Here is a 25,145-nt window from a genome sequence, read left to right on the forward strand (position 1 = left end):
AATGCTCACACTTGCAGACCTAGCTACATTTGAGCTTCTGCTGCATCAGCTTCATCTGACCTAACTTTGGTCACAAAAGTCCAGCACTTATCTAATATGAAGAAGGCTACAATATCATATCAGACACATGTTCACCAAGAGGAACACATGTGTTATATAGACATACATGCAGGCAAAATATTCATACATATAATTCTTTATTTAATTTTATAAATGAAAATATGAAAAACATTAAAGAAGATACAATAAATACAGGAGTGATGTTACAGAAAACACAAAGATAAGGATAAATGAAATGACTGTGACAATTCAGAATTTAAAAACTGAATTCAGTGAAAAGATAGAAAGACTGAAAATAACTTAAGCTGAGAAAAAGATGGAATGGAAAAGCTCTATAACATATACAAAATGAAAAAGAAAGATTTACAAGTAGAATCAATCAAGTAGAAGCTAGACTATCAGGACTCAAATATAAATTGGATGTATTGAACCACTGCAGCAAAACAAGGCAAGTAAAATAATTGAAAAGAAAATGCAAAAACTTTAGAATGCCAAGGAAAGATCAAATTTGAATTATAAACATAGATAAAGGAAAGGAATCTGAAAACAATAACACAGACCAGATCTTGAAAAAGAACACATAAGACTGGGTATGGTTGTAGACACCTTTCTTTATTCCAGAAAATGAGAGACAGGGGTAGGTGGATGTCTGTGTGTTTGAGACCATCCTGGTCTACCAAAAGAGTCTAAGACCATCTAGGGCAAAATGAGATCCTTTATTAAAAAAGAAAAAAAAAGACAAAAGACCAGGAAGAAAATTTACCCAAATTTATTGAAGACACAATCACACAAATTCATGTAGCATACAACATCAATTAGACAGGAAAAAGAAAGAAACTTTTCATGGCAATTTGTAGCTAAAACATTAAATAAAAAGACCACATACAGAGTATTGAATGCTCCTGGAGAAAAACCACAAGTCACATAAAGGAAAACTCATTAAGAATAACAGTTGATTTCCCAATGGACTCTTTAAAAGCCAAAGATCCTGAAGCAACATACTCCAAGTTTTAAAAAACAATGTATGCCGACCCAGACTCCTGGACCAAGTAGAATTATCTCATGTAGTTGAAGGAGAAAAAAACATGTTTCATGATATAAACAGGAAAAAGAATCCATGTTCACTAAACCATCCCTATAGAGAATGCTAGTAGCAGTAATTAGGATTGAGGAGAGGAATAAGAATAGTCAAGGGACTATAGAAAAATGAATGACACTATAATAACTGAAATACAAAATAGCACAAAGAGCACAAACAGCAAAAATATCAAAATGACTGCAACCAACCCAGACCTTTTATTAATACCCTTGAATATCAGTAGCCTTAACTTCCCATCCTGATGATACAGGCTAGCTGAATGGAAAACAATTCCATCTTTTTGTTATCTACAAGAAACTCAGCTTTAATGAGTACCACCTTAAAGTCAAAGAATGAAAAGAAGTAACCTAAGCAAATGGGAAGTAAAATGACACTGACTTCCTAATCTAACAAAATGAACTTCAATATAAAACTAGTCAAAAAGACAATGATAGAAACTTTATTCTAAAAAGGGATCAATTAACCCAGAAGGCATTATATTCTAAATGTATATGCAACAAATTCTCTCATACCCAATTTCATAACAAGTATATTACTGGAGTTAAAGGCAAATATAAATAGTAAATGATGTAAATATTATTCTACTTTCTCCAGTAGATTATTAATTTGGCCGAAAAATCAAAATTGAATGATAATTATACATCAAATAGACATAACTCACACATATATGAATATATATAATATTCTACCCAAAGACCAAAGAATATGCATTCTACTTATTAACACATGGAAGAAGCTTCTCTAAAATGGACTACAACCTGAGACACAAAACAAATCTTAACAATTTCAGAAGATTGGAGCAACTCCGTATATAATTTCTGGCCATGATGTAATAAAACTCTGAATCAGCAGAAAATGAATCATTTCCACAAAGTCATGGAGATTGAGGAACACATTACAAAATTTTTCATAATATCCTCATTAAAAATCAAATATATACTAATAAAACTAACAAAATAAGTGAAAAACCCTAGAATGAAAATGTAAACTATCTGAATAAAAGAATTGAAGATGATGGAAAAAGCATTAGATGGTAGAAAAATCTGCCATGCTCACGGAGCAGTCAAATAATATTGAGAAAATGATTATACTACCAAGAGTATAACCCAGACCTAGAAACAAAAACACCACATATCCTTTCTTAATTTTAGTTTCTAGCTCCAAATTGTTATATTTTAGGTTATAACTTATAAGAGTGTCTGCAGAAAACAAGAAGAAAAGTGGATCACTTCTAGGAGGGGGGCTGCTTTAGTAAAGGTAATAGGGTAAACTGGCTATGAAGGAAGAATTAGGAAAATGTGGGAGCTTTAACTGAGGAGGGAAAAAGGGAGAAGATATTGGGGGAGAGAGAGAAAAGAGAGACAAATAACACTATTTGGAATACTCATTTGGAATCATTGTTTTATGCTTACTCAAAATCACACACACACACACAAACACACACACACACACACACACACATACACACAAAGACACATACATACATGAAGTTGTACCACTTGGGGTGATAATCCCCCAATGCTCCAATCAAGAGCCATAGAATTTCTCACAAAACTCCCACACCAGGACTCCCCAAACGCTATATGTAATTCTTGCTTACGTTGTCTCCCAGAAATTGAAGATAAGTCCTTATTACTGAAAACACTGTTTGGACACATGACTTGTAGATATCAAGGTGGAGCTGATCTTAAAGATTCCTTCTTCATGGCTCTCTCTCATAGTATCAGGGAGAGCTCTTCCAGTTGCCAAGGGAAAAAGTTGTCAATAATCCAGCTGTGAAACCTACAAACCACAATATTGAGCAGGATGTCCCCAAAGTTACAGTAATGGTCTTGGTGGTATGTAACAGCTATCGCATTGGACTTAAGCCATGCTCAAAAGGAGGGAATTTATACCTGGTACTTTAAACCTAGTCATCTTCCCAGGGTAGATAAGGTAATATACAATAGAGAACATTATACTGCAGCTTTCCTAAATCAGTATCTGTTGTGGAATATTCCTTTACACTGTGTGAAGATGTGTCACAGTTAATCAGTTTAATAAAGAGCTGAATGGTCAATAGCTAGGCAGGAAGAGGTTAGACATGATATCTGGGGACAGATAGTACACATAGAAGAAGAAGAAGTCACTATCCAGATGCAGAGGAAGCAGGGCATGTAGGAGGAGAGGTAAAAGCCACATGCCATGTGGAAGGACATAGATGAAAATAAATGGGTTAATTTAAGTAATAAGGGCTAGTGGGACAAGCCTAAGCTAAGATTAAACTTTTGTAATTAATAAGAAGTCTGCATTTGGATATTTGGGGCTGATAGTACAGAAAAAGACTCATTACAGGCATCAATTCATTCTAAGTACTCATCTTTACATTCACAGATAGATGTACAATGCTCCTCTTACCTATTACCAATGTAGCTTGTATTTAAAGCAGACAAAGAAGACATGGAAAGGCCCAAGTGGTCAAACTGCAAATAAACATCTTACTGTGGGGATCCCAGCTCTAATATCTGTACATTTCAACTCCTAAATCTAAGGATCAGGAAAACTGATGAAAAAGAGACAGAACAATTATACGAGACAGAGGACCAGGGTGTCTGCCTTGAGTTGTTTCTTATATATGACAGGAAAGACAAATCCATAAAATCTCATGAATATGGTTGCCTAAACAGTACCTATCCAATGGCAAAACCAGTTGACATGCTGATTGGATGAGGCAAATCACATAAAACCTCACCCTATGACATGCCTGTATGACAGGTTCAGTAGTGGCACAAATGTTATGAGAGTAACTAACCAGTTTTTGATTGGATTTAAGGCCTTCTTGATGGAATCCATACCAGCTATTGTCAAGGTGGCCAAGAACCTGATACTAAACAGGTGATGGCCTAATACTATTATTCTGAAAAATGAACAGAGCAATAAAATAACTCCTAATGACATACTGCTTGATCTGTAGATCAGGGTCTCATTCAACCCATACCAGAGAAGCTTCTTCTTATAGTAGAAGGGAATAGAATGAAGAGCAACAAGTGGACAATGTGCGAAGTAAGACAATGAGTCCTAATTGGGATATCTACACCAAAGCCCACCCCTCAAGGATCAAGGATCCAGTTGGAAAAGAAAGAATAAATACTGTAGCAGCCAGAGATTGTGGATGACTTCAAGAAAACACTGTCTTCCAGAAACAACAGTATTCATACTCATACGAACTCACAGAGACAGTGGCAGCACACATAAGACCTGCACAGGTCTGAGCCAGATGTGGTCCCCACCCTGAGAGTGGCAAGTGTGCATGAGAACCCATCCCTAGCCTATAAGCTATCTACACTTAATATCCACTGGCAAAGGGAAAAATCACTTTTCTCCAATGGAATCTCACTGGTTGTATCTACCACAACCAGGCCAAACCTGATGCCCAGAAAGAGTTCACCAACACAAAATGAACTCAGTGGTATTTTTGTGAACTTGCTTAACTTTGCTTTGTTTTCACATTTTTTTCTTTCATCATTCTTTTGCTTATTTGATTTGATTTTTGCTTTCATAATTTGTGGGTGTGTTTTTCTTGACTTTTTTTCAAATATATTTTAAGTTTTTTTCAGAGAGGGAGAGAAAAAAAGAAAAAGTTAGGTGGATAGAAGGATGGATTTGAAAGAAGTTGGGGGAAGCACATACAATAGTATGAAAAAAAAATGTTTCTGAATTTAAAAAAAGAAGCCGGGCGGTGGTGGCGCACGCCTTTAATCCCAGCACTCGGGAGGCAGAGGCAGGCGGATCTCTGTGAGTTCGAGGCCAGCCTGGACTACCAAGTGAGTTCCAGGAAAGGCGCAAAGCTACACAGAGAAACCCTGTCTCGAAAAACCAAAAAAAAAAAAAAAAAAAAAAGAAGAAGAAAACAAATGTACTCTTAGATGGAAAGCTACAGGTAATTAATGGCTGCTCTTCTCCAGGGATGATCTGCCTATAAATAGTAACAACACTAAGTGGACATAGCAAATTGCATTTATTTTTACATATCCATACATGTGTGTATTTACATTTGTATGAAATATTTAGAGAGCAAGAGGCCATGGAATTTGGATGGGAATTGTGAGGGACAAAGGAGTTGGAAGGAGCAGAGGAAAATGAAATGAAACGAAAAATCGAAGGCCTTAAGTAAAATCAACATTATAGTGTTACACCTCTTTCAGTAGAAAAGTTAGGATCTTACTAAGTGATTAATCATGACCTCTTATGAAGAGAAGTTTTTAAATAGAGTATGTGTTTATAGAAATTGTTGTGTGAATACCCACAATTACCACTTCTCAAAACATTTTGGAAAAAATTTAAATGCTAACAAAGCCTGGACCCAAGTCAGTGTTAGTAGGATGAGGTAGGCAAACAGCAGTTTCAGGCCATATTAAGTGGTGCCATATTGACCATGTATCCACTTCATTATTTTTCCAAATGTGTTGAATGATTTTATTTAGTTTCATTGTCCTTAACCAAAAGCAGTCATTACTATTAAAGAAGTACTCTAAAAAGCTAAATGATATTCTTCAGAGATTTTGTCAGGAGAGATGGTTAAGAAGCAGATATAAATGTATCAGTCAGACCATGACCCATTAATAAAAATAGCTGCCCCCTATGGTGATATTTTATTTGTACTAAAATGTTATTTGTATGTTAATAAATAAAGTTGCCTGGGGGTCAGAGCTATTAACAAGCCATAGGAAAGCCAGGTGGTGGTGGCGCACGCCTTTAATCCCAGCACTTGGTAGACAGAGCTAGGTAAGTCTCTGTGTGTTCAGGGATACAGCCAGCATTGGATACACACGCCTTTAATCTCAATCCCAACCATAGAAGACCTGGAAGTCTCTACAGACAGGCAGTGATGAGGCAGTCATGTGTTTGGGTTTACAACCAATGAGAAGGCAGAACAGAAAGACTATAAAGACAAACACACCAGAAGTAGCTCCTTTTCGGAGAGCTCTCTTGGCTGAAGCAGGAAGGGTAAGGCTCTTAGTTCTGACCTCTTGGCTTTCTTCTCTGAATCGGCTCTGTGTTTCTTATTTAATAAGATGATTGGTTACATCTACATTCTTCTTTGCATTGGTTCTGTGTTTCTTATTTAATAAGATGGTTGGTTACATCTACAGCCCCCACCTATCATCTCCAAAGTTGTGTGAACTGCATTAGCCTAACATAAAACTGTGTAACACAAAGTGAAGTCAGCAGTAAGGAGTGAGTGTCTTTCTCCTATTTTTCCTTAAATAGGTCTTTCAAGGTTTACAAATGTTCTGATGAAGCTTTACAGATTACACATTTTAATGGCTTAGTCACCAATTTTAAAAGTTCTAATGAAGAGCTAAATGTTAAAAAAAAATATAGTCTGAAATTAGTATATATTCCCTATATACCAGTTTGTAATTCCTTTAGAAAGATCAAGTGACATTTTTTGAAGAAGATGGTTATCCCTGGTCTGTATCAAATTCATCCTTTCATTATTTAAGTAGCTAACTTTTACATCATCAAGACCAGAAATATTTTTTTCTTTTGGAAATTACCTGGGCACTTTAATTCATCTGAATAGTCTCCACAGTCATTAGATCCATCACATATCCAGTTTGGCAGAATACACAGTGAGGTAGAGTTACATCTTATGAATCCTGTGGATTTCACTCCAAGTTTATAGAAATGTGTACAATCTGTATTATCTAGAAGGATATGAATAAAAATGAAATTAAAACCACATTTTTAAAAGTTATGAGGCTTCTATGTAGGTCACAGAGGCAAGAAAACTTAATATCATTAAAGAAGTAAATATGCAATTATACTACACAACAGGGTTAATTACATATCAGTTCTGGAAGAAGCTCAGGAAAAAGTTGGACAGTGTTCAATTCAATACCAACAGGTGTTCAGACATGAACAAACAAAAGGAAGTAGTAATTCTTACTGCAGTCCTTTTCATCTGAAGCATCTGCACAGTCCATGTTTTGGTTGCATCGTGCTGATCTTGGAATGCAAGTCCCATCTGCACAGCGAAACTCAACTGTGGAGCAGGTTGACACTATAAAAAACACAGTACATAAGTAAATGAGGAGAAGAGATTGAAAATTACCTCTGCTTTATATTTTGAGAATTTTCATGAATTTATTCAATTTTATTTTAGTTTGATGTTTGAATTTATATATCTAAAGGGACACCCTGGCCCCCCAGCCTTCACCCCAATGTGTCTCCTATGTCTTCGGTCATTATGTAATTCTGTCTTAAGTGTGAATTTCATCACACAAATTTGTAATTGCCAGCTCATGTACCTTAGAACCCCCTATGGTACAGGTTTGATTAAAGGAGGAGTTATGTCTTCATTCTGATCATATGGATCCAGAACCGAGATGACATTAAAATTGCAATGAAAATCCTCTCTCCTTCCATCTTCTATAGTATAAGATTATGACCAGAAGCAAATGTATGACTGCATGCCTACAAAGGAATTCTTCCTGCTACAGAAACATGCATAAGCAGGAGTGGGGAAAGAGAAGGAGATACTGGGTTTCTTTTATTACTCAGAATGGACAATTGAGGATTATCATTGATAAAAAGCCATCCATGCAATAGTACATGCCATAGATTCCTGAACACATTGCTGCTCAACCATGTTGTTAGTATTTATCATAGCAAATATAGATAACTCACAGCCACAAACACATATAGTCTGTCGCCCTGCTATTGCTATAAAAGTATAACTTTAGAATTCCCCATGCTTAGGTAAAAATATGTCTCAGTGTGTTGATTTCCTTATATACAGGTTTTAAATGATACATTATTCTTAATTATACATTTATTTCTAGGTTGCTTAACATTCATTATCATGTAACAATTGTCAGCAAGATATTGTGAACAGGTGTATGGTATAGTGTATATTTTAGATTAATTTGAGTGAGATTTTTATTCCAATCTTAATTTCCATACACAGATTATATCAACGAATAATGTAAAGGACTCTTTGATTATGCAGTCTTTACTTACATTGATATTGTAAAATGCCTATTTAATTATAAACAAAAAATTATATCAATTGAAAATGGTTAAAAAAAACTATCTTAAAATATGCAGATTTTACTCAGGGGTATGTATGTCATTTATATTTCATAACACACTAGTCTTATTATATTTAATTGTATCTTTAAATTGCATACTTATTTGTGTTTAAATGATGATTAGAATAAATGTTTTATTTACAATTTGTGATTAAAATTGCTTCACTGTTTCTTCATTAAAAATAACAGCTTAGCATGCAAAACAGATAATGCTATCATCAGCAGAGATAAATGCATTGTTCCCCAAGGGGAAAATTAATTTTTATATTCTAAAAAGCACTCTTAATATACCTTTCTATTTCATTTCTTATTCAGCTTTTTTTCGTAGAAATAATAAATATATCATACTGGAAGTACACATGTCAATCATTTATACTTTGTTATTTTACCTATTGGTCTTTCATTAGCTATACTCTGAAATATTTCTTGCAACCTCTGTTTAGTAAGCAGTATACATTTCTTTGTGAACTAACACTGCAGATATAAGAAATCCTACGAATATGCATCTAAAAGAGAATTTAAACATGGAATCCATGAAAGACGACCATTGTGAGGCCAACTGCACCACCATTGTACCATCTCTTTCAAACTTTCACAGGAAGTCTTTATGTGGTGGGTGAGACACTTGTGTAGCTTGGTTTGTTTAAGGGGCCCCTGACAGTGGGAATAGGATCTACCCCTGGTGCATGAACTAGGTTTTTGGAGCCCATTGCCTATGGTGGGACACACTGCACATCCTTGATGCAGGGGAGGGGCTTGGACCTGTCTCAGCTGAATGTGTCAGGCTTTGCTGACTCCCCATGGGACACCATAACTTTTCAGAGGAGGGGATAGGGGGTGGGCTCAGAGGAAAAGCTGGGTGGGGGGAACAGGAGGAAGGATGAGGAGGGATCCGTGGTTGATATATGGAATGAATATAAAATGTCTGAATAAAAAATAAATAAATAAAATGGATGAGATAGTGAAGAGGAAAGTTATGACCCTAGGTACATGGCCTGACTGTAAAGAATACTCAAGGTTCAAAGATTTTAGGGTTACAGAGTTTCATATATAATACTGAAGCTCTTGTGAAAACAAGGAAAAGGAAAAGTGAAAGCAGTAGAGAAGAGTCTTGGGGTTCTGTAGTGAAAATAAAAATAACAAGAGGAACTCTTAAATACAAGAAAAGTAAACACAACTGTGAAGTTGAATAGAGTTGTTAGAGAACAGCACCAAGTATGTGATGAGCAATCACTCAGGAGAGTCGACCTGAGAGTAGAAAGTATGGGATACATTTCTTCATTTCTTTTCCACAAAAGAGTGTCTGAGTTGCTTTTCTTTTGCTGTGAAAAGACACCATGACCAAGGCAATTTAGAGAAGAAAGAGTTTATTTGGGACTTGCAGTTCCAGAGGGTGAGTCCATAATCATCATGGCAAGAAGAATGACTACAGGAAGGCAGGCAAGCAAGCATGTTGCTAGAGCAGTAGCTGAGAGTTCACATCTGAGACACAGCCGTGAGGTAGACGGAGAGAGCTAACTGGAAACAGTATAGGGGTTTTAAGGCCTCAAAGCCTGCCGGAAGTGATAGATCTCCTCCAACAAGACCGAATCTCCTGATCCTTCCCAAACAGCTCTACCAGTTGGGGACCAAGCATTCAAACATATGAGCCTGTGGGAGCTAGTCTCATTCAAACCACAAAATAGGGTTAAAAAAATCCTGGATATACAAATGGACTGTCATAAACAGAGTATAGATGTGAAGTGGAACTGATTGTCCTCTTTACACATCTTCACTGATTCTACTAGCCATAGAGTCACAGGACAGTGATGAATGGGAAAGACATTGGGCATTTCAATGTGGGAACAGAATTCTGTAAGCATTAGGGTCAGGATGGTGGTAGGAGACCATGACTCCTATGTTAGTAGTCAATGAAGATAATTTAATAAGAAAAATGACTCCCTAAGGATTCTTGTGTTAAACACATAATTCCCAGCATTATGTAGGAGGTGTATATAGCTGGAAGAAGTAGCTTCCGGAGTTGTGCCTCTGAAAGCTAGAACTGCCTCCAACTCTTCCCATGTCTCTGCTGTCTTTCTGCCATGAGGTAAGCAGTCCCCTCTATATTCTGCAACAGTCATGCCGTTCTGCTGCACCAAGCCCTAAAAAGATGGAGCCAAGACCATGGCCTTTAAGACCATGAGCCAATATCAAGCTTTTTTAAAGTTGTTGTACCAGGTATATCAGTCATACTGATGATAAAGTATTGCGACATGCAAATAGCAGGAAATTCATTAAATAAATGTATTATTTTCTCTTTTACTCATGTGATAACATATGTCGAAGGCAACTTATAGAAGGAAGAGTTCATTTGGCTTACAGTTCGAGAGGGATAGAAGTCCATTGTGGGCAAAAATTGTGGCAGGAAGCAACAAGCATGGCAGCAGAAGCAGAAGCTGAGAGTTTACATCTCAAACCACAAACAGGAAACATAGAGCAAACTCCAAATGGCAGTCATTAAACACTGAAAATCAGCCCCTAGTGACATACTTCCTCCAAGAAGGCCACACTCTCTAAACTTGATTAAACAGGGCCACCTACTGGTAACAGAAATCGAAATGCCTGTGAATATTGAGAAGATCTCATTCAAGACATACAATAAGAAAACAAATGTCAATTCTGGGAAAGAAAAATCAAAATCTACTCCATGTTGCTCCAATTACAGTTTTAGGGTAGTTTCTGAGGTGAGATACACTGAAGTTTCTAATTTGACAGGTGAAAAAAAAGTTGCCTGATCATTTTTCCCCAGGTTAAAACTCTTGAATAAGAGAGAAAGGGAAATTATTTGATTTAAATAAAGATAGGTCAAGTGTGAAATATTCAGCTTTTCCCTCCAGATAATCTAGAAGAAGTCATTAGTCTATAGAACACTAGTAAGAACACAGCCACACGCACACCAGGAGTAGAAATGAGTTACCACAAAATAAGTCTGACAGGGACAGTGGATCAAAAGGAGCAGTGAGATGAAATTCAAAGCCACTGACTCTTCCATACACTTTCCTAGTTTCCTTCTTTCTTCTACTTTCTTTTTATTTTGTCAATTAAAGTACTTTATGAGATAAAAAGGACATAAAATCAATAGGTCTTTCTGTGGTTCACAGGATAATTCTTATAAATGACTAAAGTTGATTCTCTCTTCTTACTTTCCATGCTACTTGCAGCCATTGAATCTGACATGGGGGTTTGAACACAAATGACATTAATTTTTCTGTTGCAATGCTAATTTGCTTACTCTCATGCACACCTTCTATTTAATGATTCCGTAACTGCTTAGCTTTTCAAGGTGCACAAACACAGAGGCACTGTTAATTTCTTTTTGAGCCATGGTTATATTTTTCTTATGGATTATTTTTGTGGACTCTTTCAATGCTTTTCCGAGCATTTGTGAAAACAAAAACAGAACAAACAGAAAACCCCGGCAGCCTTCATCTGTCCTTTGGGAAGCTTCAGAATTCCTGGTGCTCTGCTGCACCTGAAAGTATCCAGTTACTCAAGGACACCTGAGAGAAGCAGTTACACTCATCTCAACATGGTGACACTTAGGTCCTCCCCCCCAGATCAAGTCACTCAACCTGTCACACAACAATAAGAGGAATACAAAAATGACAAACTTTGTGAGACTTCTTCAGGTCTAAGCTCTTGGTAATGAAATAAACAGGTTTAAAGGGACAATAAATATAAGATTGATGAAGATTCAGGATTATTCTCTGTGTTTAAAAGAGAAGAAACCCAAAAGAATTCATTCTAACATGTATTTCTACTCTGCTACTGTGGATCAGAGACATAGCAAAAGGGCAGTAATAATCACTATTGATACATAAAATTTAAAAGTGTAAATAACTTGCAAATAGCTTTACCTTCACCTCTGACCAAAGGTTACTAAAATCTCAGTATTTACTGTTTTTGTTTTACCTAGTACTGAAAATCCAGGTTAGGGTTCTGCTCAAGCTAGGTAAGCCTTCTGCCCCTGAGATGTATTTACTTTCCGTTTTAAAACAGGGTTTTGATAAGTTGTGAAACTATCCTTATATTTAATCTACAGCCCAAACAGAATGTGAACTCATAATTTTCCTGCCTCAGCTTCCAGAATAACTGGGGTTACAAGTTTTCCCAAGAGGCCTAGTTCTGCATATTTAATTATATAATTTAAAATTTGGTTTGTCCTTCCCCTCATTTTTCAGTTCATTGAAAATTTTTTGCAATGTATTTTGATCTTTTTAAAAATGGATTCTTCTCAGACAATACATCATGACTGCAGCCTCTTTTCCCTACTCTCCTCCCAGTGCCCCCAACTTACCCCCTCTTCCACATCCACTATTCCTCCATTTCCCTTCAGAAAAGAGCAGGCCTCCCAGTGATAGCAAACAAACACGGCATAACAAGATGCAATAAGACTAGGCATAAACCTTCATATCAAGGTTGGACCCGGACACCCAATAGGAGGAAAAGAGTCATATGGGGAAATAGACGAGTCAGAGACACCTCAACTCTTACTTTCAGAAGTCCAAAAAATCCCAAGCAGGCTCTCTAATTGATGTTTTAGTCTTTGGGAGTCCCTATGAGCCCTGCTTAGCTGATTCTGTGGACCATGTTCTTCTGGAATCCTCAGCCCCTCTGGCTCCTGTTCTCCTGTTCTCTGGCTTCACCTTTCTTCTGTGGGGTTCCCTGAGCTCTACCTGAACCCTTCCCCCAATTCTTTCTAGATTCATCTCTTCTTCCCTACCCACTCGACTTTATGCCCTCTTATTTTTAACCTGTAAATACAGCCTGTACTGCCTATACATTCTTAAATGTATGGCCTTCACTTCAGAATGGTCAACTATCGACTGCACCCTTGACGAAAACTCTCTTTCCCTAGGAGCTATCTACTGCACCTTAGCTAGAAATGGGACTTTCTACCCAGCTACCCTCTCCGTGTTGGAATATTATCTGATCTGAGCTTACACTGGTCTTGTGCATGCTTTCACAAACATTGTGAGTTCATATGTGAAAATGGCATGCTATGTTAGAAAAACAGCGTTTCCTTGTACTCATCTACCACCTCTAGCTCTTAATATCTTTTCACCCCTTTTTCTACAATGGTGTCTGCATCAAAAGAGAAGGAAGTGTGATATAGATGTCCATTCAACACTTTTCTATTCTCTGCACCTTGGCCAGTTGTGGGTTTCTATGTTAATCACCATCTACTTCAAAAAAGAAACTTCTCTGATGAGTGTTGACCAATGCACTATGTATATAAAAACAATTTATTAGGAGTCAGGTTCATGTTATGTCCATTTAACAGAGGAAAAAATTAGGTTCTCTTCTAGGGTTTATGGCCTGTGTAGCAACAGGTCTGAGGCCCTGATAATGGAGCCAGGTATGGATTTTAACTTGTGGAATTGGCCTTAAGTTCTGTTAGAATGTGATTTGTTACTACTATAACATCCACGCCACTAGAACACCACTAAGAATGTCTTGCTAATCCAGTAATTTGTTTTACAACAATAATATTAGTATATGATTATATGTGCAGTGAAGACATCCTTGGTTTGCACGGGCTCTTGAGAGAGGAATAATTGGAATACTTGGAAGGTAACTTTGTTATCTCTCCCTGATTCTTCATATATTATCCTGTGCTGTGAGGGAGCAGTTTGTTAAACTCACACCTGAATCAATAGGCACTGGAGTTATAAGAAATAGGATTAGCAAGATTTTCCTTCTGTGGTTTGCTAGGTACCTAAGAAGAACATTATATTAACATCCACAGCTGAGAGAAAAGTCAAACTGTGGTAAGCACTTTTTTCTCCAAAAACAGCAACTTAATTGTTTATCATAGGAATTACTCAAGTTTCATAAACACATTCATTTCCAAAATGTAACAATGAGTTTGAGTCCATGTTTAAAAGCAACTTTGATTTCAAATACCCAGCATTAAAGTAAAAATGCCAAGATATATGCTTTAACTGAATTAAAGTATCCAACTGCTATGAATTTTATGCTATGATTATCAAAAAAGAAACACTTTTACCAAAAATTGATTCTTAATGCATTTTTGTGACGAAGACTATAAATGAGATGGTTAAGTTTCTAAAAGAAGGACAATACTCCTTCTTAATTTGTACTTTTCTTTGGCAGTTGCTATTGATACAACTAGATATAATTAGATACAGTATATTTTGTCTATATTTCATAAGAATTCTTTAAACATACGATTTTATAAATACCTCTCATGTACTAGACACAGTATTTCCTAATTCCAAACACAATAATTTATTATCATTTTAAGACAAAACTATTTTTCTCAAGAAAACACATAGTAGCTGTGGTGATTTGAATAAAAATGCCCCCATAGGCCCATAGAGATTGGCACTATTAGGAGGTATGGTCTTATTGGAGGATGTGTGTCACTGGGGGTGTCTTTGAGGTCTCAGATTCCACAACAAGTGTGGCATTTTCATTCTGCTGCCTGTGGATCCAGATGAAGAACTATCAGTTACCTCTGCAGCACTGTGTATACCTGCATGCTGCTATCCTTTCCACCATGAGGATAATGAACTTAACCTCTGAACTGTAAGCCAGCCCCAGTTAAATGTTTTCCTTTGGTGATAATATCTCTTCACAGCCATAAAACCCAAACTAAGACAGAAGCTGGTATCAGGAATGGGGTATTGTTCTGATAGGCCTGAACTTATTTTTGCTTGGAAAAATAGGGACTTTGGGTTCGGAAATCAGTTGAATGCTTTAAGTGGGGTTTAAGCAGGGTTTAATTGACCATCCTAGTAGGAACATGGAAGATAGTGGTGCTGAGGGTGATTTTAACTGTGGGGGCCTGGCTCAAGAGGTTTCAGAAAAGAATTTTAGTATGTGGCCTAGAGACTATTCTTGATATTTTGGTTAAAAATGTGGCTGCCTTTTGCCTTTGTCCAAAAAGTCTGCATGAGGCTAAATTGAAGAGTTTTGGATTAGTTGTATTGGCAGAGGAAATTTCAAAACAGGTTAGTATTGACTCTATTGTATGCTTACTAGTATTCACTCTTATGTAGATTTATAATGAAAGGGAACAAGCTGAATAAGGAAAAATGCAAAATGTACAATTTGAGAATGAAAGGGGCTCCAGTATGTGTAAACAGATTAAAGAAAATCCTGATGTTAAACGGAATAAAGCAAGTGGTGGCCCCAGGGCAAGATCCCACCCAGCTAAACTTTCAAATTTTCAAAAGGAATTAAAGAAAAGCTTAGAACCAGGTATGGTGATATCAATCCCATCACTCTAGAAGCAGAAGAAAGCAGACCTCTAAGTTTCAGGCCAGCCAGATCCACAGAGTGAGTCCTAGAACAGTCAAGATTAGTCAATAAAAGAAACCATTGAAAACAAACTGGTGATGTATTTGACAAAGGGACCATGTTGCAGCCCCAGCAAGCAGCAGAACTTGGGAATTTTGGTCATGTAGTACTGGCTTTAGAGTCAAGGACAGAAGAAAAGTATTGTGGAATCTCCCTTCATGGCCAATGAAAGCTGCTGAGGCCAGGCACCAGTCAGGGGTATCCATGCATAGAAGCCTAGACAGGTCTTTGTGTGAAGCTGTGAATGTGAAGCCTGAATTGCCTTGGAGAACCTAAAATGTTGGAGATGCCAGAGCCATGGGATACCTGCTGAGGAGAGCAGCTATCAGGAAGTGGAACTAGTGCAAGAAGAAGAATTCTGTTGCAGTCAAGAAAGTTGAAAGAGTTGGGATCCAAAGAGAACTTTGACAACAGATATGGATATGCTGAGCACTTGCCTAGCTGGTTTTCTGTCTTGCTTTGATCCAGTATTTCATGATTATTTTTTTTTCTTTTTTTAATGATAATGTATATCCTGTGTTGTTATATGTTGGAGGTATGTGATTTGCTTTTTAATTTGACTTTATAGTACTTAAAGTTAAAAGACTGCCCCAAGTTTCAGAAGAGACTTTGGACTTTTAAAAAAGTTTGAGATTGTTATAGACTATGGGGATTTTTGAAGTTGGACTAAATGCATTTTGCTTTATAATATGGGTGCCTGAGAGTGGAATGTGGAGGTTTGAATAAAAATGGTCCCAATAGGCCCATAGGGAGTGGCACTATTAGGAGGTGTGGCCTTGTTGGAGGAAATGTGTCACTGGGGGTGCCTTTGAGGTCTCAAATGTTCTAATGATACCCAGTGTGATATGTTCATCCTGCTGCCTGTGAATCCAAATGTAGAACTCTCAGCTACCTCTCCAGTACTGTGTCTGCCTGAATGCCACAATGCTTCCCACCATGATGATAATGGACTAAACCCCTGAACTGTAAGCCAGCCCCAACTAAATATGTTCCTTTATAAGCATTGCTGTGGTCATGGTATCTCTTCATACTTCCCAGCAACAAACCCCTAACTAAGACAGTAGTGTTAAGTTCCAATGGCTTCTTTTGGGAAAAAAAGTTTTGACACTGGTTTTCCATATATTTTTATTTAATTACTTCAAGCTCTTTCTTCTTATTTTTACCACTAACTTAATTTGATGCTTTCTCTCCTGCTTGAAGCTATCTCATAGATAGTACCCATTTTTGGTCTCAGTCCATTCTTTCCTTCTTTTAAATGTTTATAAGTTTATCTCTATCTACTTTCAATATCTTGTAATTTTTTATTGTTTTTAAACCTTTCTAGGCCTTATACAATTCTGAAAATAAGAGTTGAAGCAGTAAGTCTAATTTGAGTACCTGCTCTAATAGGCATATGAGAAATATAAACTTGATTAACAACACAGAAACAAACTAGAAAACTATAGGCAGGGGAAGCTGTAGAAAGTATATTCAACTCAAGCCTAAAGTGGATTGACTAGAAAGCCATTCTAATTGACAATTGGAAATTTGTCAATACATTTGTTATGTGAGTAATGAAATGCACAGTAAGGATACATTAAGATCCTGTGAGGCTTCAACTCTACCAAAAGAACTACAGGCAACTAAGGAATGCTAAGAATAGGATAAATAGTCTTCCCTACGGAACAGTACACCAATTGGTTATCTAATTCCAAAGGTCAGCCCTGAAAACATATGCACATGTAACATTATGGAGAGAAGGTTTTACGTACATACCTAACATATAACAACAATTAGTGAAAAAAGAGGACATGAATTTCAAAGTCTTCATGGAGGGGTATATTGTTAGGGTTTGAAGTGAGCAAAGGAAAATAAGAAATGATGTAATAGTAGTTTCAATAATAAAAAAATAACAAAAGAAAAATGGGTAGTAACAATGTTTGTGATATGTTGGTAAATTTTATAACATGGATGAATCTCAAAGACATATCTTAAGAGGCAGGATATGAAATACTATGCATACTCCATGACATAATTTGTGTGAAATGCCTACAACAGGCAAAACTGTGGTAGGCAATGAAAATGAGCATTGAGAACTTCTCAGATAAATGTTCTGAAAAATATTGATTATGATGAGTGCAAAATTGCATAAGTTTACTAAAATCATTGAGTGTATTTGAAACAAGTGAAGTATATGGCATATATAAATATGTATCAATAAATATGTTTATTTTTAAAGACTAGTACTAAGTACTTTACCCATACTGATGGGTAAAATAGAGCAAAAATAATCACTCTTACAGCAATAAATTCAGTATTGAATTGCTGTGGAATAATCCTTTCATAAACTGTGAAGATATGTTACTCTCATTCATTTAATAAAGAGCTAACTGGCCAATAACTAGGCAGGAAGAGGGTAGGCTGGAGAGCAAGACTAAGAGCATGATGAGAGAAAGAAGGGTGGAGTCACCAGCCAGACATAGAGGGAGTAGGACATCTGTAAAATGAGGTAACAAGCCATGAACCATGTAGCAGCACATAAATTAATAGAAATGGTTTAATTTAAATTGTAGGACTAGTTAATAACAAGCCTAAGCTATTGCCTGAGCATGTAAAATTTAAGAAAAAAGTCTCTGGATGGTGAGACAGAAACCAGCATACAGAATATTCTGATTTAAACATCCTAAAAGCAAGTAGATACAAATAGGATTAAAGCAAGGGTAATAATTGAAATGTGAGTTAAATAATAGACACTAGAATGGTTGTCATAACTCTTTAAATTGAATTCATTTTGACTGATTTACAAAAATGAATTCTTGTTTATATCAAACTGGATCATTGTACCCATTGATTAGGCTTTCTCCAAAATGTTCCTCTTCAGGTGATATCCTCTGGTAACCACCATCTTATCTCAACTTCTACAGGATCAATATTTTTCATTTCACATATGATGGAGATCATGAAGTTCTCATATCCCCAAGTCTAGCTTCTCTTAACACAATGATCTATAGTTCTGTTTCGAAAGTATTTATAACAATGTCAGCAGATGTTTTCATAGCACAATTTTCTCAGGGACAAACTTTGTGAAAGTTTAATAAACATCTGTCATAATGTCTATATTCCCAGACTGATATAATAATATTTTACCTTTACAATCCAGTTCATCAGAGTTATCTCCACAATCATTTGCACCATCACAGAGTTTGCCATGAGGAATACAGCGACGATTGTAACAAGGTTTAAACCCACTTCGGCAACTTCTGTTTTCTTATGAATAAAGATCAAAAGTTGTTGTTAGAAGTCATATAGAAATGTTTCTAGAGAGTGGAAACCATGAATAAAATTTCTCTCCTTACTAATGGAATCTGGATCCATAAAGCAGTGTTGTATGTATAAAAGGTCTGGGTTACAGTGGGTTACACTTGAGTCCTTTAGACCTGATGCTTCCTAACTAGTCGTTGAGTACTATATCTACCTACTGTTTCTCAAAATTCTCTTATCCTCCACAGGAATAAACATACAAAATATAATCAATTCAGAAGGAAAAATCCCTATCTCAGAAGGAGTAAAATATTCTACTACCCATCCATTAATTCGTTTATATTGGCAAGGATTTTATAATAAAAAAAAAGCACACATTTTAAATGAGAATATCAAAGAATCATAGAAATATCAATAAATTTCCACTAAAATATGTTTAAAATATCCACTGAGCTGAATAACATTTTCTTTAAATACCAATTAGTCAAAGAAAATATCAAATGGGAACTCTTAAAATGTAATATGCTCAAAGTCATGGGATACCTCAGATGAGTGCCAAGAACACACAGTATAGCTGTTAGTGCCAACATCAAAAGTTTCAAAAAGATTTAAAATAAAATAATATAAAATAATTTCTAACAATACAGCTCACAGTTGTATAAAAGCAAGTATAAAATAAATCTAAAATTGTATGAAGGAAAGAAATGACAAAGAGCATAACAGAAAAGAGATAAATAGAGACTGAAAAATATAAAACACACATGACAATGGTTAATATGTGGAATACAAAGGAACTCAACTCAATTACAAAACCCCAACCAATAATAATTTTAAACAGCTAATATGTCTAACTTAACATTTTCCAAGAGAAAACATCTAAACAGCCAAAAAGTGTATCAAAAAGTACTTGAATGATTATTAACAGAACTCATGGCAAAACCACTATGAAATATCACATAGTCTTGACTATCAAGAATATCACATAATGAATGACTACCAAGAAAAAAATCAAAATATAACAATTTTCAACCAATATGTACAGAAAGGAGAATACAGTATTTTTAGTGCAGTCAATATGGAAAATATTGTGAGAAGTTTTCAAAAAATGAGAAATACAACTATCATAGGAGTCAATGATCCTACTACATGTCTATCTCAAAGGATGAAAATAACCACCACACAGCAGCATCTGCACTAATATGTTTACTGCAGCATTATTCACAGTTGCTAAAAGAGGAAATCAAACAAGGTGTCAATCAATGATGAAGTATTAGGAAATCGTGGTCTACATATACAAAAGGATACAAAGAAGCTTTTTAAACAGACTGAAAACCTGTCATTTGCATCAACACAGACAGATCTGAAAGGGAATACTCTGTGATAAATGGGAAGATAATACAGAAAAAACCAATACTGTGTGTTCTCATTACATAGGAGAGCTAAGCTGTTTTTCTTTTGTTTTTGTTTGTTTGTTTGTTTGTTTTTGTTTGTTTTAATATAAATAAAACATTTTTATTTTCCAAACCCATTATTATAGGGCACTCCATAACATTAGCCATTATATTTGGAAACTAAATTCAATCCATTTGAACAGAAAAGCTTTTTCCTATGGCATGTTTTACAGACTTGGGTCTTTGTTTCTTATGATGTATTTTAATCCAACTTTACTCAAATATGTGTTTTTAGCTTCAGAAAGGAAAACTAACTGAACCAAAGGACTGGTACATTTCTTATATCTCTTATATGAGTCTTTTAAAATGTCAGTTCATGGAGAATTTTATATCTAATTTGTCTAAGGAAGTGATTAAAACAAGAAAATGGATTAGTTAATTGTCTCTTCTCAAGAAAGTAGAAAATACAGAAGATCACCCGAATTTTCCATGGCAATGATACCTAATACTGTTGGTCTTGTAAAATTAAAATAAATCATACTATTTCCAAGATAAATCTGGATAATTGAACAGTAAAGATTAATAGGTAAATGAAGACAAATCTTCGCTGATTCCTAGGACAGAAAAAGACAATCTCCTTCAGAGGATGTCTTTCACTTGTTGTCACCAACAGGGAGGCACACATGACACAAAACTATGTTTCTTGTGGATCCTGGTTATCACAACCAGTTTCCACATCAAATGATACTTGTCACATGATGATCCTGGAAACAAAATGGAATGAACAATACTTTTACATAAGTTCAACATGGTTTTTCCTGAGGATAGAACTTTGCTACAGAATAAGTCTGCAATATCCACTATCCACTGATACTTCTGAATTACGTTTTTAGAAATATGAGCCTAAAATTATTGGTAAATAAAAATTACAAGTCATTTACAAAAAAGTCTCCAATTCACCTTTAATTTGCATCTCAGGGACAGAAACCATAACAGTATTCTTCAAGGAATATCCTGGTAACTAGGTAGATAATAATGTCTCATTTTAGGACAAACAAAGTCTAGTCAATTTGCCTCAGAGATACATGTCAATGAGAGACATTAAGGCAATTATTCATATGAAATAGAGACAGATAAGCACACTTAAAACTATAAAACCAAACCAGAAATATCTTTCTGCACCGATAAAGTTCTCATTGGACACTTACCACAATAGAGCAGCTTCTCATCTGATTTGTCCTTACAATGAGGGATCCCATCACAGGTAAGCAGATAGTCAACACACTCCCCATTTCCACACTCAAACTCAGAATAGATATTACAAGAAGAGTTTTTAGCTGAAAGAATGAAATTAAGGATTTGTATAATAAGAATTATTCTATGTTATTAGCATTGTATTCCTTTAGTTTACTTATAAAATTGAACTGTTATATAAACATTTAAAATGAAGTAAAGAACAACAGCTCATCATATTGCTTCACTGAAAATTAGCAGAAACATTTTCTGTCATTAATGTCCTCCTGTCATTAATTTATCTTTGCAAGTGTTGGGGGAGTTGTTTGTAAAGTATTTTTGACTAGTATTACTACTTTTATTTATAGTTATTTGTATATTTTCTTAATCATTTGTTGATCATACGTGTGCAGAGGAAAACAGTAGCTTTAGTTTGATAACTGACATATAGGGAAGCAGTCTGTCTTAAAACACTCCCTTTTAAAGAAAATACCAATTACTCAGGTGTGGTTGCTCAAGCCTGTAACACCAGAATATTAGAACCTGAGTCAGGAGGATTACAAGTTCATGGCCTTTGTGGGCCATAGTGAGTTCAAGGCCAGTCTAAGTTGCATAGTTAAATGTCCCAAAACTCAAATAAAATAGCCAGTTTTGTATATTCTAACAATATAATAAGCTTTGTATATTCTAACAATGCATTGAAGTATCCTTACCATTATACATTCTCCCAAACAATAAAACTTTTCTGTAAAGAGAGGGCCATATCCTAATGATGGGCATGAAGTCACCTTAACCAAGACAGTCTCTACTTGGTCTACTTCTAATTTGATCTTCTCCTCAACTTTCTGCTGTTGAGACCCAGTAGCCAGTTCCTACTTAGGACTAGACTGGAAAATACCGTACACAGATGCCTCCTGACAAGAAGCATCTGGAATTTTTTGGAGAAATTGGTGGAAAAAATGAAGAAAAAAGTGTGGGGGACTCTAGACAGCTTGGAACTTGATATTTAACATATCTACCACCACTGCCATGCCATTGAATCTCAAAATTCTAGGATGTTCATGGAAAACGGGAGAAGAGTGTTCTCTCTCACTCCCTCCTTCTCTCTCTACCTATCTCATATGATTTTCTATAAATTACAAGTACAGGCCAATAATGACAAAGTACAAAATACCTTTTCTACGGTTAAGTTTTGCCTCAAGCATGCCATGCTTCCTCTTTTAGGGGTTTGTACAGGGGAAAATAACTTAATAACTTATCTTTGTTCTTATAAAATAGATTCACCAGCAAACTTTTGGAATCATTAATTTGGGGTGTAAAATGTCCTCTTGTGGTGTACTTGTCACACTATTTGTTAAACAAATCATAGGTTGAAATCAAGTTATATTAATAGTTCTGAATGTAATCAGGCTTGGTATCCATAGGAGATACAGTTCAACTTCACAAATTATTATCCAAGTTTTTAAAATTTCAGAAATGTTCAATAATGTGTCCACTAATGCTACTTGAAATTCCCAGTAGTTTTTTCTTAAATTTTCTCCAATTTTAATATAATATTTATGTATTAACATATGTGTCTAAAACTTCCCATTAAATTCATTCAGTGCAGAACTTTTCAGCATTTTTTAATGAATTTCAGTTACCAGCCAAAGTAAAATATCATTTCAGAGGAAGTAACAGAGGATTTAAATAAAAAAATACTAGTAAACCTAAAGGGAATGTATTAATAATGGTGCTAATATTGTTGGCAAAAATTACTTAGATCATGAAATGAACAAAATTTAGACTGGTCTTTTAGCAGTCCTGACTTGTCTTTTTGGCTTTGCATACAACTCATGTACTTTTATTATTTTCTCTGTTTTTTATTTCTTTCATTTTTGATACTATACATTTTATCATTTTGCTTCCTCGTTCCTCCCTCCAAACCATCCCACATTCTCCTCCTTGCTCTTTTTCAAATCCATGGCCTCTTTTCAATAATTGCTATTTTATGTATATATTTCTAAATATATGAATGTAATTTGTTTAGTCTGTATAATGTTTCTTGTGTGTATGTTTTATGTGACACAGAAAAACCTCAGATGAGAGGACTCAGTTGAAGAACTGCCAAGACCAGACTAGCCTATATCCCATTTTCTGGGAGTTTCTTATTTGATCATTAATCGAAGAGGGCCCAGCTCACTTGTGGATGGTGCCAACCATTGGAAACTGGCCCTAGGTTGCATAAGAAAGGCCGATGAGCCAGCCATAAGCAGTGCCCCCCACTGTTTTTGCTTCAGGTCCCTGCTTGAGTTGGTGCTCTGACTTCCCTCAAGGATGAACTGTAATTTGTGAGATAAAATAAAACATTTTTCCCCAAAGACACTTTATGTTAGAGAGTTTTATCACCTCATCAGAATGAAAATAGAATATATACTTAATGCAAAAATAAATTATGTACAAGCACAATTCTTGCTCACATTTGCATTTGATACACAGCACTGAAGGCATTCTGTTTCTGTCTACAGGTAAATTTGTCTTTCCTCTCATTCTCTTACATGGCAAGTGTTTTATTGAAATGTGCTTGGTCTTCCTGTTTCTGTGATGGATCCTGATGAGGTTAACAATGTTGTATGAGATGTAAATACCTAATATTTTGCCAACAATTGGGCCAAAAGGTGGTTTTCTACATTTGCCCTCATGTATGTGTCAGCAAATGAAAGAGTCCACTAACATTCATGAACAATGTTAGTGAATCAATCCAGGTATGGCCATAGATGTATTAGGAATATTTTGGTTTTCCATCAATGGATTGACAAGTAGAAAGCCACAGCTACTTTGCAGTTTTGCTGATAGACCACGTGATTTCAAAGCAGACACATAACTGATAGAGAATGCCTCCCCAGCAATTTGCTCCCCTTGAGGGGTCCAGTGCAACACTTCAGTTCCACAGCAGTGCAACTCTGCATGTTTAAAATATTTTCATGTTTGACTCATCACCTCTCAGCAGCAGAGAGTAGCAGGTAGCTAATTAGGGGCAGTTAAATATAAACCTTTGTGCAGCAACAGGTCTCTGCTGCATCCTGTACACTCTCTTCGCTGTTTTTATCAAAGCTATTACCTGAACTCTGCCCTGTAGTGTGACCCGTGAGAGAAACATGAATGATTCTAATGTATGACTGATGTTCCAGGTCTGCATGTGACATCAGATCCTGATCATTAGGCCTCAACCCAAAAAGCAAACTGAAAGATAACTCAGGTAGTTGGCTGATCTGTTCACAGGCATGCTAGACAATAAAGAAATAAAGAGATTTGAGGACCACTATATTAAAATTATTCATCTTCATTAAAATTCACTAATAGTTGTAACATTCTCTCCTTTGTTCTGGTGGAGTCTTATATAAAGCTAAAATTTTATTTTTTGCCAAGGTGTACCCTTGATTGTGGCACCAATTCACATAACAAAAAGGCACATAGCAAATATACAAAAAGATCCTCTTGGTAGATAAAGGACTAGGATGTGTGAAGATAAAGGTGAAAAATACTTATTTTCAGTGATGTAAACATACCCAATTCTATTAATTTTCTAACAAGAAAGATGAGAGAAAAGAATACAAAGGAGGGGAGAAATTTGCTAAAACTGACACATTTTGAAAATGAGTTCACCAATTTCTAACAAGATATTTCACTCTCCACCTTTCT

General features: G+C 35.8%; 1 protein-coding gene across 5 annotated transcripts in view; it reads right to left on the bottom strand.

Annotated features, from left to right (window-relative positions):
• Lrp1b (LDL receptor related protein 1B) overlaps positions 1-25,145 on the bottom strand; it is a 1,950,932-nt gene that overhangs the window by 317,842 nt on the left and 1,607,945 nt on the right. For all 5 annotated transcript variants that reach the window (XM_052726598.1, XM_052726596.1, XM_052726595.1 and 2 more), the window contains 4 exons: positions 21,440-21,568; positions 18,727-18,846; positions 7,092-7,205; positions 6,700-6,849 (listed from right to left, as the gene is read on the bottom strand). In XM_052726598.1, the coding sequence (XP_052582558.1) occupies positions 6,700-6,849; positions 7,092-7,205; positions 18,727-18,846; positions 21,440-21,568 (513 nt within the window). The remainder of the gene's footprint in view (positions 1-6,699; positions 6,850-7,091; positions 7,206-18,726; positions 18,847-21,439; positions 21,569-25,145) is intronic.

The sequence above is a fragment of the Peromyscus californicus genome, unplaced genomic scaffold (genome assembly GCF_007827085.1).
Source record: "Peromyscus californicus insignis strain IS unplaced genomic scaffold, ASM782708v3 Scaffold_7__1_contigs__length_154581171, whole genome shotgun sequence".
NCBI classification, from domain to species: Eukaryota; Metazoa; Chordata; class Mammalia; order Rodentia; family Cricetidae; genus Peromyscus; species Peromyscus californicus.